At 42.2% G+C, this 12,842-nt stretch overlaps 1 protein-coding gene across 3 annotated transcripts; it reads left to right on the top strand.

Moving 5' to 3' along the window:
* The first annotated feature begins 1,657 nt into the window (after window positions 1-1,657).
* Window positions 1,658-12,159, top strand: ANKRD40 (ankyrin repeat domain 40). 3 transcript variants are annotated; one of them, XM_030015449.2, is made up of 6 exons: window positions 1,658-1,961; window positions 4,949-5,097; window positions 6,176-6,649; window positions 8,103-8,284; window positions 9,602-9,655; window positions 11,390-12,159. In XM_030015449.2, the coding sequence occupies exons 1-6, from the start codon at window positions 1,789-1,791 to the stop codon at window positions 11,390-11,392; spliced, it is 1,035 nt and encodes a 344-aa protein (XP_029871309.1). In that variant the 5' UTR covers window positions 1,658-1,788; the 3' UTR covers window positions 11,393-12,159. The 3 variants fall into 3 exon arrangements, with proteins under 3 accessions (XP_029871309.1, XP_029871310.1, XP_029871307.1); XM_030015450.2 differs by lacking the exon at window positions 9,602-9,655; XM_030015447.2 differs by lacking the exon at window positions 11,390-12,159 and having other exon boundaries at window positions 9,602-10,693.
* The last annotated feature ends 683 nt before the right edge of the window (window positions 12,160-12,842 follow it).

Below are 12,842 nucleotides of genomic sequence, written 5' to 3'. Positions count from 1 at the left end.
GACGGGCCCGCCGCCGGCCTGGCGTGGGGGGCGGCCGCCGCGCTCCTCACCCACCCGGCGCCTGCCGCAGCCGCGTCCCTGCGGAGGCCGCGGCGGCTCCCGGTTCGACGTGGCGGCGGGGAAGAACGGGGACGGGGCTGGTCTCCTTCCCGCGGCCCGGCCCGGGGGTGCCGTCGCCTGCGCGGCCGCCGAGGGGCCTCGACGGGCGAGGGGGCACCAGCACCGGGAAATAACGCCGCAGAGAAATGCCACACGGGTGCGTGGCTGGGTGTGAGGGCCGCCAGGTGCCCCGCAGGCCGGTGTCCTGCGCCGTGGGGTGTCGTGGCGCCGGGACGCGGCCCAGGCGCGCGGTGCTCCGGCAGGAGGCTTCGCCATGCTTCTCGTGGCGGGAGGGAGAGGACTCGGGCCTGGGCGGCAGCTGGAGGGTTATGGCGGTCCCCTCCGCTCCCCGGCAGGGTCACTGCACCGAAACCATCCCTGGTGCGCGGTCACCGACCGCCTGACTGCCTCCAGCAGTGGAATTCTACCGACGCGTTGGGGGGAAAATAAAGGCCCTCGGATCTAACCGAAATCTTACTGTTTGGTCTTGGAACCCGTTTCTGCTCGTTTTGTTGGGTTGTTTTTCCTTTCTGGGAGTGACTTTGTACCTCATCTTTACTGACTTTCGCATGCCAATTTTCAGCTACTTCCCGATTTCTCAAAATCATTGTGAACATCCTAAGTGCATGAAATTAATTAAATTTTTAATGAAATTATAGGTTTTTTTAAGAGCTTGAAATCTGTATTTGTGCTGATCCTGTAAAACCCACAGGACTCTCGGCAGCCTCGCTCAGCATCACGGAGGGCTTCATGCAAATGCCAGCGTTCCCTGCGGAGTTTCCTTTCGGAAATCTGCCCGTAACACCTCCATTAGGCAGCGCTGTAAGGCACCACAAAGTTCTTTCAAGCTTTGTAATGATTCAACAACCCATTGGAACCGCTGGAAGGAAGAGTGTAACTGAAATCAATGCAAGACAACTTGTATGAATTTTCAGTCTTAATAACCTACGGTTTGGGGGTGGGACGGGAGGTGGGTGTTTGCTTTAGAAAATGGGGCAGAACTGGGCTGTTTCAGCTTCTTTGTATTGCTCTCATTGCATCAAGAAAGCAAACAGGTACACTGGAGCCTAACTACTGCAGAGTTCCCCGGCATGGTCGCGCAGGGCAGACGAATAGAAATGGCTAGCTCTCCGGCTGGAGTCTGAAAATGTTATTTTGACCCTTTATAGTCGTGAAATTTTTACCAGCTGTTCTCCCTGCCATAAGTTGGTTTAGGCCAAGTGCACAAGGCCCAAACCCAGCTTTTCAAAACAACCCATGCAAATTACAGGAACTACCTGTACTCTTTCCAGTTGATTTGCGGGCAGGTGTCGAGTTCGCTTTTTAGGCATTAATTGATTTTGCCGGGAGCGCGCGAAGACGAGGAGACTTTCCTCGACGGAACAACTGCAGCAACCCAGAGCCCGCGAGAACAAAGAGCGGGCAGGAGCCGCTGCGTCTCACGCACTTATATCGAGCAACACCCCCGTGCCTTCAGGACCGCCGCCCGCCTCCCCGCCCGGGCCGGGCAGCCGTGGCTCGCCGGCGCGGCTGTCAGCCGGAACTCCATCCCCGGGCCGGGGTTGTCACCGGTAATAGGGTCCCCCAGCGGAGCGCGGCCCGGACGCCGGCGGGGGTGACACCGGCCGCCGTCTCCGCCGTTCCTTCCCCGGGGTGAGGGAGGGGGGGGGGCTGCTCGGCGTGCGGGAGATGAGAGCTCGGCCCGGCCGGGAGGAGGCCGGCGGCGAGATGGCGGCTCCGGCCGCCGAGCGGGAGCGGCAGGAGCGGCTGCGGGAGGCGGCGGCGCTGGGGGACGCGGAGGAGGTGCGGCGGCTGGTGGAGCTGGGGGTCGGCCTCAACTCCCAGAACGAAGTCAACGGCTGGTAAGGCTCCTGCTGCAACGGGGGGGGGGGGGGTTCTCCTCGGGTGTCCCGGAGCTAACGCTTTCCCGGGAAACACGGCAGAGTGGAATCAAAAGGTCGATCCGCTCCTCCGTGCCGGGAGAGACCTCTCTTCCCACGAGGACGAAGCGGTGCTGGAGCCGGTCACCGCCGGGACAAACGCGCGTCCCCTTCCCACTCCTGCGTGGATCCGGTGCCGTTCGCCGCTTCTCCGGGTCACCAGCTTGTTGCTTTGTGTTGCTTTTTGTTTGTTTATTTATTTATTTTTGGAAGGGCACGCTGAGACAGCACGGGCAGTCAAAATGCAAACCTCGGCTTGCCAACGCGTGTTCGCGTCTAACCAGAAATATTTTCTATTAACTCCAAAATCAGGTTCGAAAATCACTTTCCCTTTTAAGCAGGGAACGCGCAGGCTGTTTCAGTGATAGTTAAACTCTTTGGTTTTGACACCTATTCAGATGCCACCCAATGACACTAAACCGGAGACTTTTCTGTAGCAGACACTTGTACTAGTGGGACTCTATACGTGAACACACGCGCACTCCTCTGTGTTATCCAAAGCTGGATTTACAGGCAATGCTCAGGTGTTTTTGGTTTTTTTCAATTCAACCTGTATTTACTCTGCTGTATTGTGCTTGAATTTGTAATTAAAACCAGGAAGAATACAATTAGGAAAAGAGCTGGACTTTCAAAGATGAAAGATCAATCAGCAATCTTGAGGAGTGCGGGACACTTGCAACTTGAGGTTCAAAGTGTGGTGATTAAAATTAGGACTTGTAAAAATTTCAGAGAACCGATTCATAAGACATTCAGTTATCTCAGTGTGTAAGATAAACAGCTGCTTGTCATCAAAATGAATTTGTATCTAAAACTGGAATTGATGAAAGAAATCTGTCATAAAATATAATTATTTTTAAAAACAATGATCTGGTCATATTTAACTATGGCACTAAATGGGTCTTCACTGTTATTTAATTTTTCTTGTAGAATTTAAATTTCTCCAATGACCTCAGTATCTCTGATGCTAAGAGGTGCTGAGTACTTACATTTTGGTGTGTGTCGGGTCCATGGGTAGCTGGTACCTCTCTGCGTGAGACCACGTGAAACGGTCAGGATGGATCCCAAAATGAGGCCAGTGCTATTGAGGCTTACATACCTTCTGTACTAACTAACCCTGCAGGTTTTGCACTCAAAGCAACACAGCCACGCTGTCTGTGCTTTTTCCCACCACTTTGGACCAAATTAGTTTATGACTTGGCAGTGTGCTACTTCTGAATTCATGCACGCTCTTCACACTCATTTCACAAGGAGATATTTGTGAAAAGGCCAGAAAACGCTGCACAGAAAAACTGAACAAACGTGGTCTGAGTTTCACGGAGCTTCATGTCTCAGATTCTGTGGGATCTTTGGTGTTAAAAATTCAGGAATACTCTCTGCTGACAAAATTCTTTTACCCCATTTAAAAATGGCACTTTCTAGCTGAAATGCACAGCCCAACCGTGGAGAGAGAATTCAGGATTGTACACTGTTGTTAGCAATATCACCTCTGAAACACAGATATTGTAGCACACTTCTTAGGATAGTCTATGAAGAAAAATATGTATACATACACTTACATTCATGTCTCTTCAATTAGATCTAATTCTACATAACCCCTTGCTGCACTGACTAGTCCCACTAACTTTAATTCAGAGATACTTACTGCCATCAAGATGCATTAATTTTTATTAAGAGAAATTGTAGAATTGAGCCTTTTGTTTCTGTTAAGACAGGCTTAATTAAGTCAGAATATATAGCAGTTAATGAGGTTTTGCAAGTTACCTTGTCTTCTCTTGTTTTACCTGATTTGTATCCCTCCAAAGATTAGATTATTTCTTTTCTCCCTTACGTTCTTTTACACAAGAAAATTTAAAACAACAGAATTTTGTATACAAAGTTGGGAGTTGTTGGTCAAGATAAAACTTTGCAGTCTAATGACTGTGTCCTTAAAAAAAAACAAAGTAGAAAAAGCTTTTTGGAGCTGGACTTCCAGCTGAATTTTTTTTTCTCTTACACGTTTGTTATTTATCTCTGCTTTATTTTATTTAATTCTTAACAATCAAACAAACTTGGAGAAGGGTTGTGTTCATTTTTGCAAAGAGTTTCCTTCAACTGGAACTAGAGTATTTAAAGAAAAAAGCTGGAGAAAGGTCAAACGTCACTAGAACGTGGGATAGGGAAGAATGGTAAGACTGCACAATGAGTTAAAATGTGTGAGTCTACAAAGTCCCTAAAACTAAGCACTAAATAAGCTAAGTAGCTTTTAGGATGTTTCTTTATTAGTCTCTCTAGGTCAGCAACTGCAAATAATAATTTAAAAAAAATAGAAAAGCGGTTAGTTCTGTGCAGCAGTTACAGATTGCAGAATACTAGTTGTCTGCAGATCAAAGCTTGGGAATTGCTAGTGCAGCAAATAGCAACTGGGCAAAGAACTGTGCTTAGAAACTATGCTTACAATATTTTAAACATAATTTACTTTCCAAAAAGTGCAAGTCATTGTGCTGACAGCATTAATTAAAGAGTAAAAATAGCATCCCAGGGAAGTATCTCTATTAGCTCACATACACACGCAAGTATTTCAAGTACAACTTATTCTTTCAAAGATTAAAATAGCATACACAAGCCTTCTTTTTATATTTATTTTTCCAGAAAAGTTAGTAGCCTAATAAATGACAAATTGAAAAGATCTTGAACTTTAAAAATACTACTATGGTAACTTGGTATCAAGAGTATTAGAGCAAGGGAAAACTACATCAGCAGGTGTCACTGCAGGCTCCAAAACCAGTGTAAATTTCCAAGGAAGATTGCAATTAAAACCTTTTTGTTAGCCGTGCATTAGGTCTTGTTCTTCTCACAGGCAGCAAGAATGAGTGTCAATTAATCTGCTGTAATTTAGGATTTCAAACAGTGTTAACGTTTTCCATGTGCAGGACTTGTTTGCACTGGGCATGTAAACGGAACCATGCTCCAGTGGTGGCTTACCTGCTGCACGCCGGTGCTGACAAGGAGATCCTTACGAAGAAAGGAGAAAGGCCGGCCCAATTAACGTCAAAGCGAGAGATAAGGAAGATGTTGGGAGGTAAACCTATTGGCTTTGCGATATGATCATCAAAGGCTGTAGTAAAAGGCTGTTTAAAGCATGTATGTTCCAATCTTTATTTTGCACGTGAAGATACCGTGTTTGGGATTTAGTAATAACTGTGACTTGATTTCTAGAGTGTTTACTTGGTAAGAAATCAAAGTTTAAGAAAAGACGATTACCAACAAATTCCATATCCAGCTAGCCAAACTTTTTTCTAAATACTGAAAAATTTGAAAAACTGTATTTTTAAAAATGCCATGATTAAACCAATGACAGATGCAGCTTCCTGTTTGCAAAAGGGCAACAGGAGAAAATCTTTCAAATTTCTATGAAGCCCTTATATGAGCAACACCTAATTTTCGTGGTGTTGGGTGGAGCTTAGACACTGTGTTGAATAAATGGAAAATACGCAGCCCAGAGAAACAGGTCATTAGACACCGGCAGAGCATTTTTGTAGTGTTTTGTAACTGTTGGAGCAGAGTAGGCTTTGCTGCTAGAGGTGATAAGTAATTTGAAATGTGGTCAATTAACAACCTCTTTCCTCCCCTTTGTATTCCCTTGTCTGTTTTTGTTTTCATTATTGTCTCCCAGCTGTTGAATTGGTAATGTTGCAGCGTTCCCAGTACTGCCTGTTCTTTTCCCTTTATCCCCTGCCTTAATATCGAACAACATATTACCCATTGTTTTTCATTGCCTTATACATTATGAAGACAATAGCATTATACCACCAGAGACCATGTTACAACGTGCTAGCTATGGATTAAAACAAAACAAAACAAAAGTATTGCAGTGTTTAGAAGGAAACAGCACCCCCAGAATTACTAGAATCAGACTCTGCTTTTGTGTTTACTGTGTTGCAGCACTGGAGCATGGTTCTGTTTACTGTAGGAAAAAAAGGCATAGAGCTTCTTGATTCATCTTTTATCCTGTGATGCTTTTAACACTCTACTGCCTCCCCTAAAAAACAAAAAGAAAAAAAGAAAAAAAAAAAAAAAGAAACCCCACAGTGCAATAGCAATATTTCTTTTTTTCCCTCAAATCAGTCTTGGAGAATATTGTTTTCTTTGTTTTACAGTGGAAGATGATGAACTCCCAGACTTAAAGAAAGATTCAGATCTGCCAATCATCCCTAATTACCTGGCTAACCCACCCTTCCCTTATGTTTATAACACCATGAGTAAGACTATTCCAGATCCCTCCATGAATGGGAGTATCTCACACTTAGAATCACAAGATACCGACTCTTCTTCCTTACCTGATGTGGAGACTTACACATGTGCACCATTACAGCATGGGAATGCTGCTCCCAAGGCGGCTGATAACGGAGGCATGCCGTCACTGCCCAGAGGGTGTACTGTACCACCACACTCAAAAACTGTCCTTCAGAGAAGTCCAGTTTACCAGGGATCTGTGTCTTGGAGCAGAAGTCCCCCTTCGCCAGCTGGATCAAATCAGTCCATACCTCAGCAAGAGAACGGCTCCTGTATGGGGCCTGTGCCAGCATTTCAGCCCGTTTTCTTCACAGGAGCTTTTCCACTTAATATGCAAGGTAACACTAAAACTTCTCACTTTGTCCTAGAACTTCTGTCATCTTGGACGGTGAAAATAGACTAATCACAATTACATGTATTCACAGCACTTCTAGAGATTTTCAGGTTCCCATGCTTAGGCATTCAGGAAACATTTGAAGGGAATTAAAGAGGCAGATCCCCTGTTTCTGCTGGAAGTGTTATTAAGATATTGATGAAAACATTTGCTATTTGTCTTAAATGCTATAAAAGCATACAGACACCAGGGTAATCTAATTCTCTAAAGAGCATACTCCAAGCTTCAAAGAAAGAATGTGAGTATGCAGCCAGCGAGCTCAAGAGAGAACCTCACATGGCTCAATCTGCAGACCTGAGTCGTGAGGTGAACTATTATATGATCTGCCATTTCTGCAGGTAAATTTTGCCTGCCCAAAGAGGGAAATCTGGAATTTCAGTTTCAGTTCAGAATTTCATTCTTGAAATAAAAGGTGTTCTGATGCCATGAATTAGCAATGAGAGGTTAACTGATGATGAATTAAAAAAAACCCAATGTCATGGTTTAACCCCAGCCAGCAACTAAGCACCATGCAGCTGCTCACTCACTTCCCCCCCGCCCAGTGGGATGGGGGAGAAAATCAGGAAAAGAAGTAAAACTTGTGGGTTGAGATAAGAACGGTTTAGTAGAACAGAAAAGAAGAAACTAATAATGATAATGATAACACTAATAAAATGACAACAGTAATAATAAAAGGATTGGAATGTACAAATGATGCGCAGTGCAGTTGCTCACCACCCGCCGATCGACATCCAGTAAGTAAGTCCCCAAGCGGCGATCCCCCGACCCCTACTCCCCCCAGTTCCTATACTGGATGGGACGTCCCATGGTATGGAATACCCCGTTGGCCAGTTTGGGTCAGCTGCCCTGGCTGTGTCCTGTGCCAACTTCTTGTGCCCCTTCAGCTTTCTCGCTGGCTGGGCATCAGAAGCTGAAAAATCCTTGACTTTAGACTAAACATTACTTAGCAACACTGAAACCATCAGTGTTATCAACATTCTAGCTCAAAAACATAGCACTCTACCAACTACTAGGAAGACAATTAACTCTATCCCAGCAGAAACCAGGACAACCAATAAAAGTAATCTTGGATTGCTCAGGAAATTGATAACCAGTATAATCTACTTTTAAATTAGCTTAAATCCAGTAAGATGAGTATTCACACAAAGGTTCATACATGCATACACGCGCAATGTATTATATTTGTAATGATTTTTTCATACAGGTTGATGAAAGTCAATCTGATGAAAACTGTCATCATACAAGTCCAGTTGTTTGCTTTCTGAGTGTTCTTGTATTGTTACAAATGATACAAACGAGGTTAATAAAACATAGAAATATTTGGAAGTTAGCACAGAGTTATCTTTTCCAATTCCTTTATACATCTGCCTATTAATGTATCTTTCTATTTCTAATAGAACTGGTGCTTAAAGTTAGAATACAAAACCCTAATCTTAGAGAAAATGACTTCATTGAAATTGAACTGGACAGACAAGAACTCACCTATAAGGAACTGCTCCGAGTGAGTTGCCGTGAGCTTGGTGTTAACCCTGAGCATGTACAGAAGATCAGAAAATTACCAAATACAATGTTAAGAAAGGTAAGAACTCTAAATTTTGAAGTGCAGTAACTTACAAAAAAGATTTTTAGGTTACCATTAAAAAGGAATAATTGGTCACCTGCATATGCCCATATTGGAAAAAAAAAAAAAAAGCCCAAACAAAAAACCTCCCTTCAACTTCCAGCATTCAGCAGTTGTTTGATTCGGATTTTTAATAAAAAAGTTCTCAAGTTTCTTGATCATTTGCTTTCATAGACATTTGGTGTTGAGGCCAGTTAATACCTGATTTCTCCACTACGTTCTTAAATTCAGTGCAATACCACACCACTGTGACCTGTCATCAGCGTTTAAAAGGCCTGCAGTACTCAACTGAGTTTTGCTAGTTCAGTAAGGACTGTATGTGGTCCTTTCAAAAAACAGAAAGGTGTTTCAGAATTATTCTGAGTGCAGGGCTCTGAACGTAACTGTCTTTTCACTTCAGTGACATTTACCTGTGCAGTAAACAGCAAACGGACCTGCTGACCTGTTTTACTGATTCACTGTTGACCTTTCTTTCACTCTTAAATCCCTCTAGAGCATTGTTGGCATCAGTCATGGACCTGATCTGATTAGTACTAGATCAATAGACTTCACTGTACTGCATCTTCACCGACTATCAGATGACTTATTCTTTGTTAGTCAAGAAGTGGGGAAAAAAAAAAAAAAAAAAAGACATAAGCAATTCTGTCACTTGCCAACTTAAGTTATTGTTGACAGGAGTGTTTTTATTTCCAGTTCTAATTACTTCAGGCTCTCTGGGTAGGACTGCAGGACACTTACTGTTCCTTGAGGTGATACAAAACTGGTTCTGTTTAATGCTGTTTAGCAGCAGAGTACTGCTGCAGAGGGGATCAGAGCTTGAGCCTGTACTGTGGGAGGGTGTCTTCCATTGCTCTCTGAAGACCTTGCCAAAGCCAGCTCTACGATGGTGTTGGTGGGCTGCTCTAGAGGAAGCTGCGTGCAGGACCTTCTTGGGTAGATGCAAGAATCAATTCATGAGCTTCTAAGAATTACCAAGGGAAAAAAAAGAGGAGTTGGGGGTGGCATGCAGTAGATCTTTACAAGTGTAATTAATTCCACTAGTCACTTGCACTCACCATCAGTGTTGCGTTCCTTCTAAAAATAGACTTGAGTAGCTGAATAGGATCCCAGAATAAATATGAGATGCAACAGGCTGTCTGCTTTCCAGTTTACTGTAAAGAATTGTCATATTTATGGATAAATACATACTTTGTGTTATTATGACCCTATTATTTTAACTTACCTCTGCAAAATTGATAGGTTTATCACTTAACAACTTATTGTATTTATTTAAAGGACAAAGATGTTGCAAGGCTACAGGATTTCCAAGAACTGGAGCTTGTGCTAACAGTAAGCGACAAACAGTTACTTTTCAGAGTCCCAACACTTTCTGAACGGAGTGGTTATAACAAGAAGGCATCAGAACTTACGTATTAATTGTTTAAAGCATAAAACAAAAGATTTGTATCTCTCATTTTAAAATTACGTTTGAAATACAGTATCTATAAGGGCTAATGATGTGAAAAAAAATCTATTTTGTTAACCTTGAAATAAACTAAAGTTGTTATGCACAGTTACAGCCTCTAGTTAATCTAAGAGTAATGAGTCTAATATGAAAATAGTATAATGCAAAGGTAGTATCAGTAGAACTATCTGTTAATGCAACTTTTCCTTACAAAAAGATAATCTTGAAATACTGCAGAGTTAGCAGCTCTCAGGGAAAGGCTTACCTTAAACTGTTCTGATAATTTGTTTGCTATAAAATAGCAGAGGTACTCAAGCTAAAGAACCTGCCATGAAACCCATTTAGTATTTGTACTGAGTCCATTACCATTAACATTCACTTTTTAGATCATGTATTTTAAGTCATATCTTATTTAGAAGACAAAAACCAGAAGGGTTTATATCTGTGGAAGAAGCACAAAACTATGTCTAGTTTAAATACTGTATCAAGTGACTTATTACCTGTGATTTCTTAATCCCTGTTTACACTTTTCCCTATTTCTCAGGTTGAAAACAAGTGATAGTAATTATCCAAATCATAAATATGCTCTCAACCAAAATCCCTTTTATTGTTGTCTTTATATGTTGTCAATATATAGTATTGACATGTGCAATTTAAAATACTATTTTTGTTACTGTATTGAAAACACATTTCTCCAATGCTGCTTTAATTTCCCCTTTTAAAAGCACAAAAATTGTAATCTTATTTTCCTTTTGCCTCTACATTCCTGAGAAAGATCGCATCTGGAAACTTTAAAGTTGCCTGTGTAAAAAGAAACTAGTGAAATGCTCAGGGTTTTCTGGGCTGATACTAAATCTTGATGTTCCTATGCAATGTATTTTCTTTTTTTCCCAATGACTTGTGTTTACCCGTGTTGTTTACTGGGGGGAAAAAAAAAAAAAAAAAAAAATCACTTTTCCTGTTACTTAAAATTCAGAATTAGACTACTTTGCTATGAAATTGTGGAATAAGTAAATTGAATAGTATTTCAGAGCTGGATTTTATCTAATTTTTTAGGATTTTAGTATTTACTCAATCATTTACATTTGAGGAAGAGTTCCGTTCTGGTAGCCTAACTGTAAAAGCATGTACTACGAATTAGATGAATGAGCTAACGTATGAGATGAGATGTAACAGGCAAACAGAACATACCAAACCGGACTAAACTTCCCTCTGTTTCTTCGTCTTCCCGCTCCCTTCGCCCCAGTTTCTTTGGAAACTACAGCAACCAAAGGATTCTATTGTCTTGTTGTCTAAGAATTTACAGCCCAAGTTAGCTGTAACAATGTACGTGGACCCGTAAATGTGATTTATAGAAGTAGCATGCTGAGCAGGGAGCCACCCAAACTAGCTGGAGGAAATGCTGAGGCGCAAACTGCATCTGAAACTCTTATGGCTCCAGCTGACTTCCTCTGACTGGAGTGAGGTATCCACCACAGCCTCGTCTCTTTTCTCAGAGGCTGTGGCAGGTAAAGAAAGAAGTTCGTTCTTCCCCTGCAGTCAGAGCAGTCACCTATATTACAGCTAATACAGTAGGAACTGGTACCCAAATTTACCCGTGCTCTCTCTTTCTCATCCAGTGAATAGTACTTTGTGCAAAGGGAAGCAGCTTCAGCAGGAGTGACTGAGCACACGAGAGGGAGCCCTCTCCCAATCTGCCTTGTAGTCGGATGTTCAGTGTTCACCTGGAAGCACAGATCCATGCAAACACCCAAATTTCCTGTGTGCCAATTAACTAGACTGAAGCTCAGTCTCCTAAGGCTGATAGTAGAACATTTTGTCACAACAAAATATCCTCATCTGAAAAGCGTTGGAGGTCAAATGTGGTCTGAGTCATTGGCGATATCTGGTTTTTATACCCAATTGCTGGCGGTGTATTAACTACTGTATAATGCAATAATAAAATTGTTGTTCCTCGTATCGCACTTTGTCTATTGCATTCTCCCTGGCACACAGAACAGATACAGTTTAGGCAACGGCTGTCTAATGCCAGCTAAATCCATGAAGGTACCAGGATTAACCAGCCAGTTAGACCCACTCAAGAAAAGCTCAGCTGTTGGGTTGATGACTTCGTTGTTACACTCATTATCTTGCACAGATGCTGATCGCTATCTATGCATTCCAAGGAATATTTTTATACTTTACGCAGTTTACACACAGAAGACACTATTAACACTCCTAACAATCTGATCAGTGTATTATCATTACATTACCGTGTATGATAAATAATTCATTACTTTATGCTCTGCTATTTGAAATGTTAATGTCAAATGAATGCTTGGCTGCAGATTCTTGTTTCTATTTAAGAAGTATCATTTGTAAGAATTAATAAATAATTATTTTTGTCTTCTCAAGGTTTTTCTGAGCTTTACTTACGGAAAAAACATAGGAACTTTTCTTGCCAGGTAGGTTTCTAGAGTACTTGGTGTAGGAAGTGAAGAACTACAGCAAAAGACGTTCTGTCAGTTTCTAGCAGCAAATATTGTTTCAACACAGTACTCCCTTTATCTGAGGAGGCTTGGTTATCATTAATAAGGTAGATATTTATTTATGCAAAACAATCACTTGAAATAATACGTGATTTAAGTGGTGAATGAGATGATAGATAAATTATATACACATCTGCTCAGCATGCATGTTCTGCTTAAGGGGAGACTTACTCATAGTGACTTCATACATAAGAGAGAGAGCGCAAAATTATAATGCTTCTGTGCCAATCATGTCCCTGCAGGCTTATGTGGAGTCTACTAAATTGGTAGAAACTGTGTAGTTAATGATTTATATTAAGCCATCTGTAGGTTTAGTTTTAAATACACACTAGTCATAATTCTTACACTGAAGAGGAATTCTATAATGCTAGAGTTGCCCTGGGCAGGGATAGCAGAGGTCCTGGGATAGCTCACAGCCCTGAAGCTGTAGGATTCAACTCCCTTGTCCTGGGGGAAATACTGAACGGAACAGGTTGGAACCACTCAGAGATTACACATTATTTCACTATTTTTCAGCTGAGTCACTGCTTAACTGGGCCTGTCT

Source organism: Aquila chrysaetos, chromosome 5 (genome assembly GCF_900496995.4).
Source record: "Aquila chrysaetos chrysaetos chromosome 5, bAquChr1.4, whole genome shotgun sequence".
Taxonomy (NCBI): Eukaryota; Metazoa; Chordata; class Aves; order Accipitriformes; family Accipitridae; genus Aquila; species Aquila chrysaetos.
The sequence above is the reverse complement of the archived record's forward strand: the minus strand, read 5'-3'. Positions and strand labels throughout refer to the sequence as shown.

What these genes read in the sequence shown, in the direction of transcription:
- ANKRD40 (XM_030015447.2), top strand. Translation starts at nt 1,789, where the DNA reads ATGAGAGCTCGGCCCGGCCGGGAGGAGGCCGGCGGCGAGATGGCGGCT. An exon ending in CAGAACGAAGTCAACGGCTG is followed by an intron (nt 1,962 to 4,948) that starts GTAAGGCTCCTG and finishes TTCCATGTGCAG; the next exon opens with GACTTGTTTGCACTGGGCAT. An exon ending in GATAAGGAAGATGTTGGGAG is followed by an intron (nt 5,098 to 6,175) that starts GTAAACCTATTG and finishes TTTGTTTTACAG; the next exon opens with TGGAAGATGATGAACTCCCA.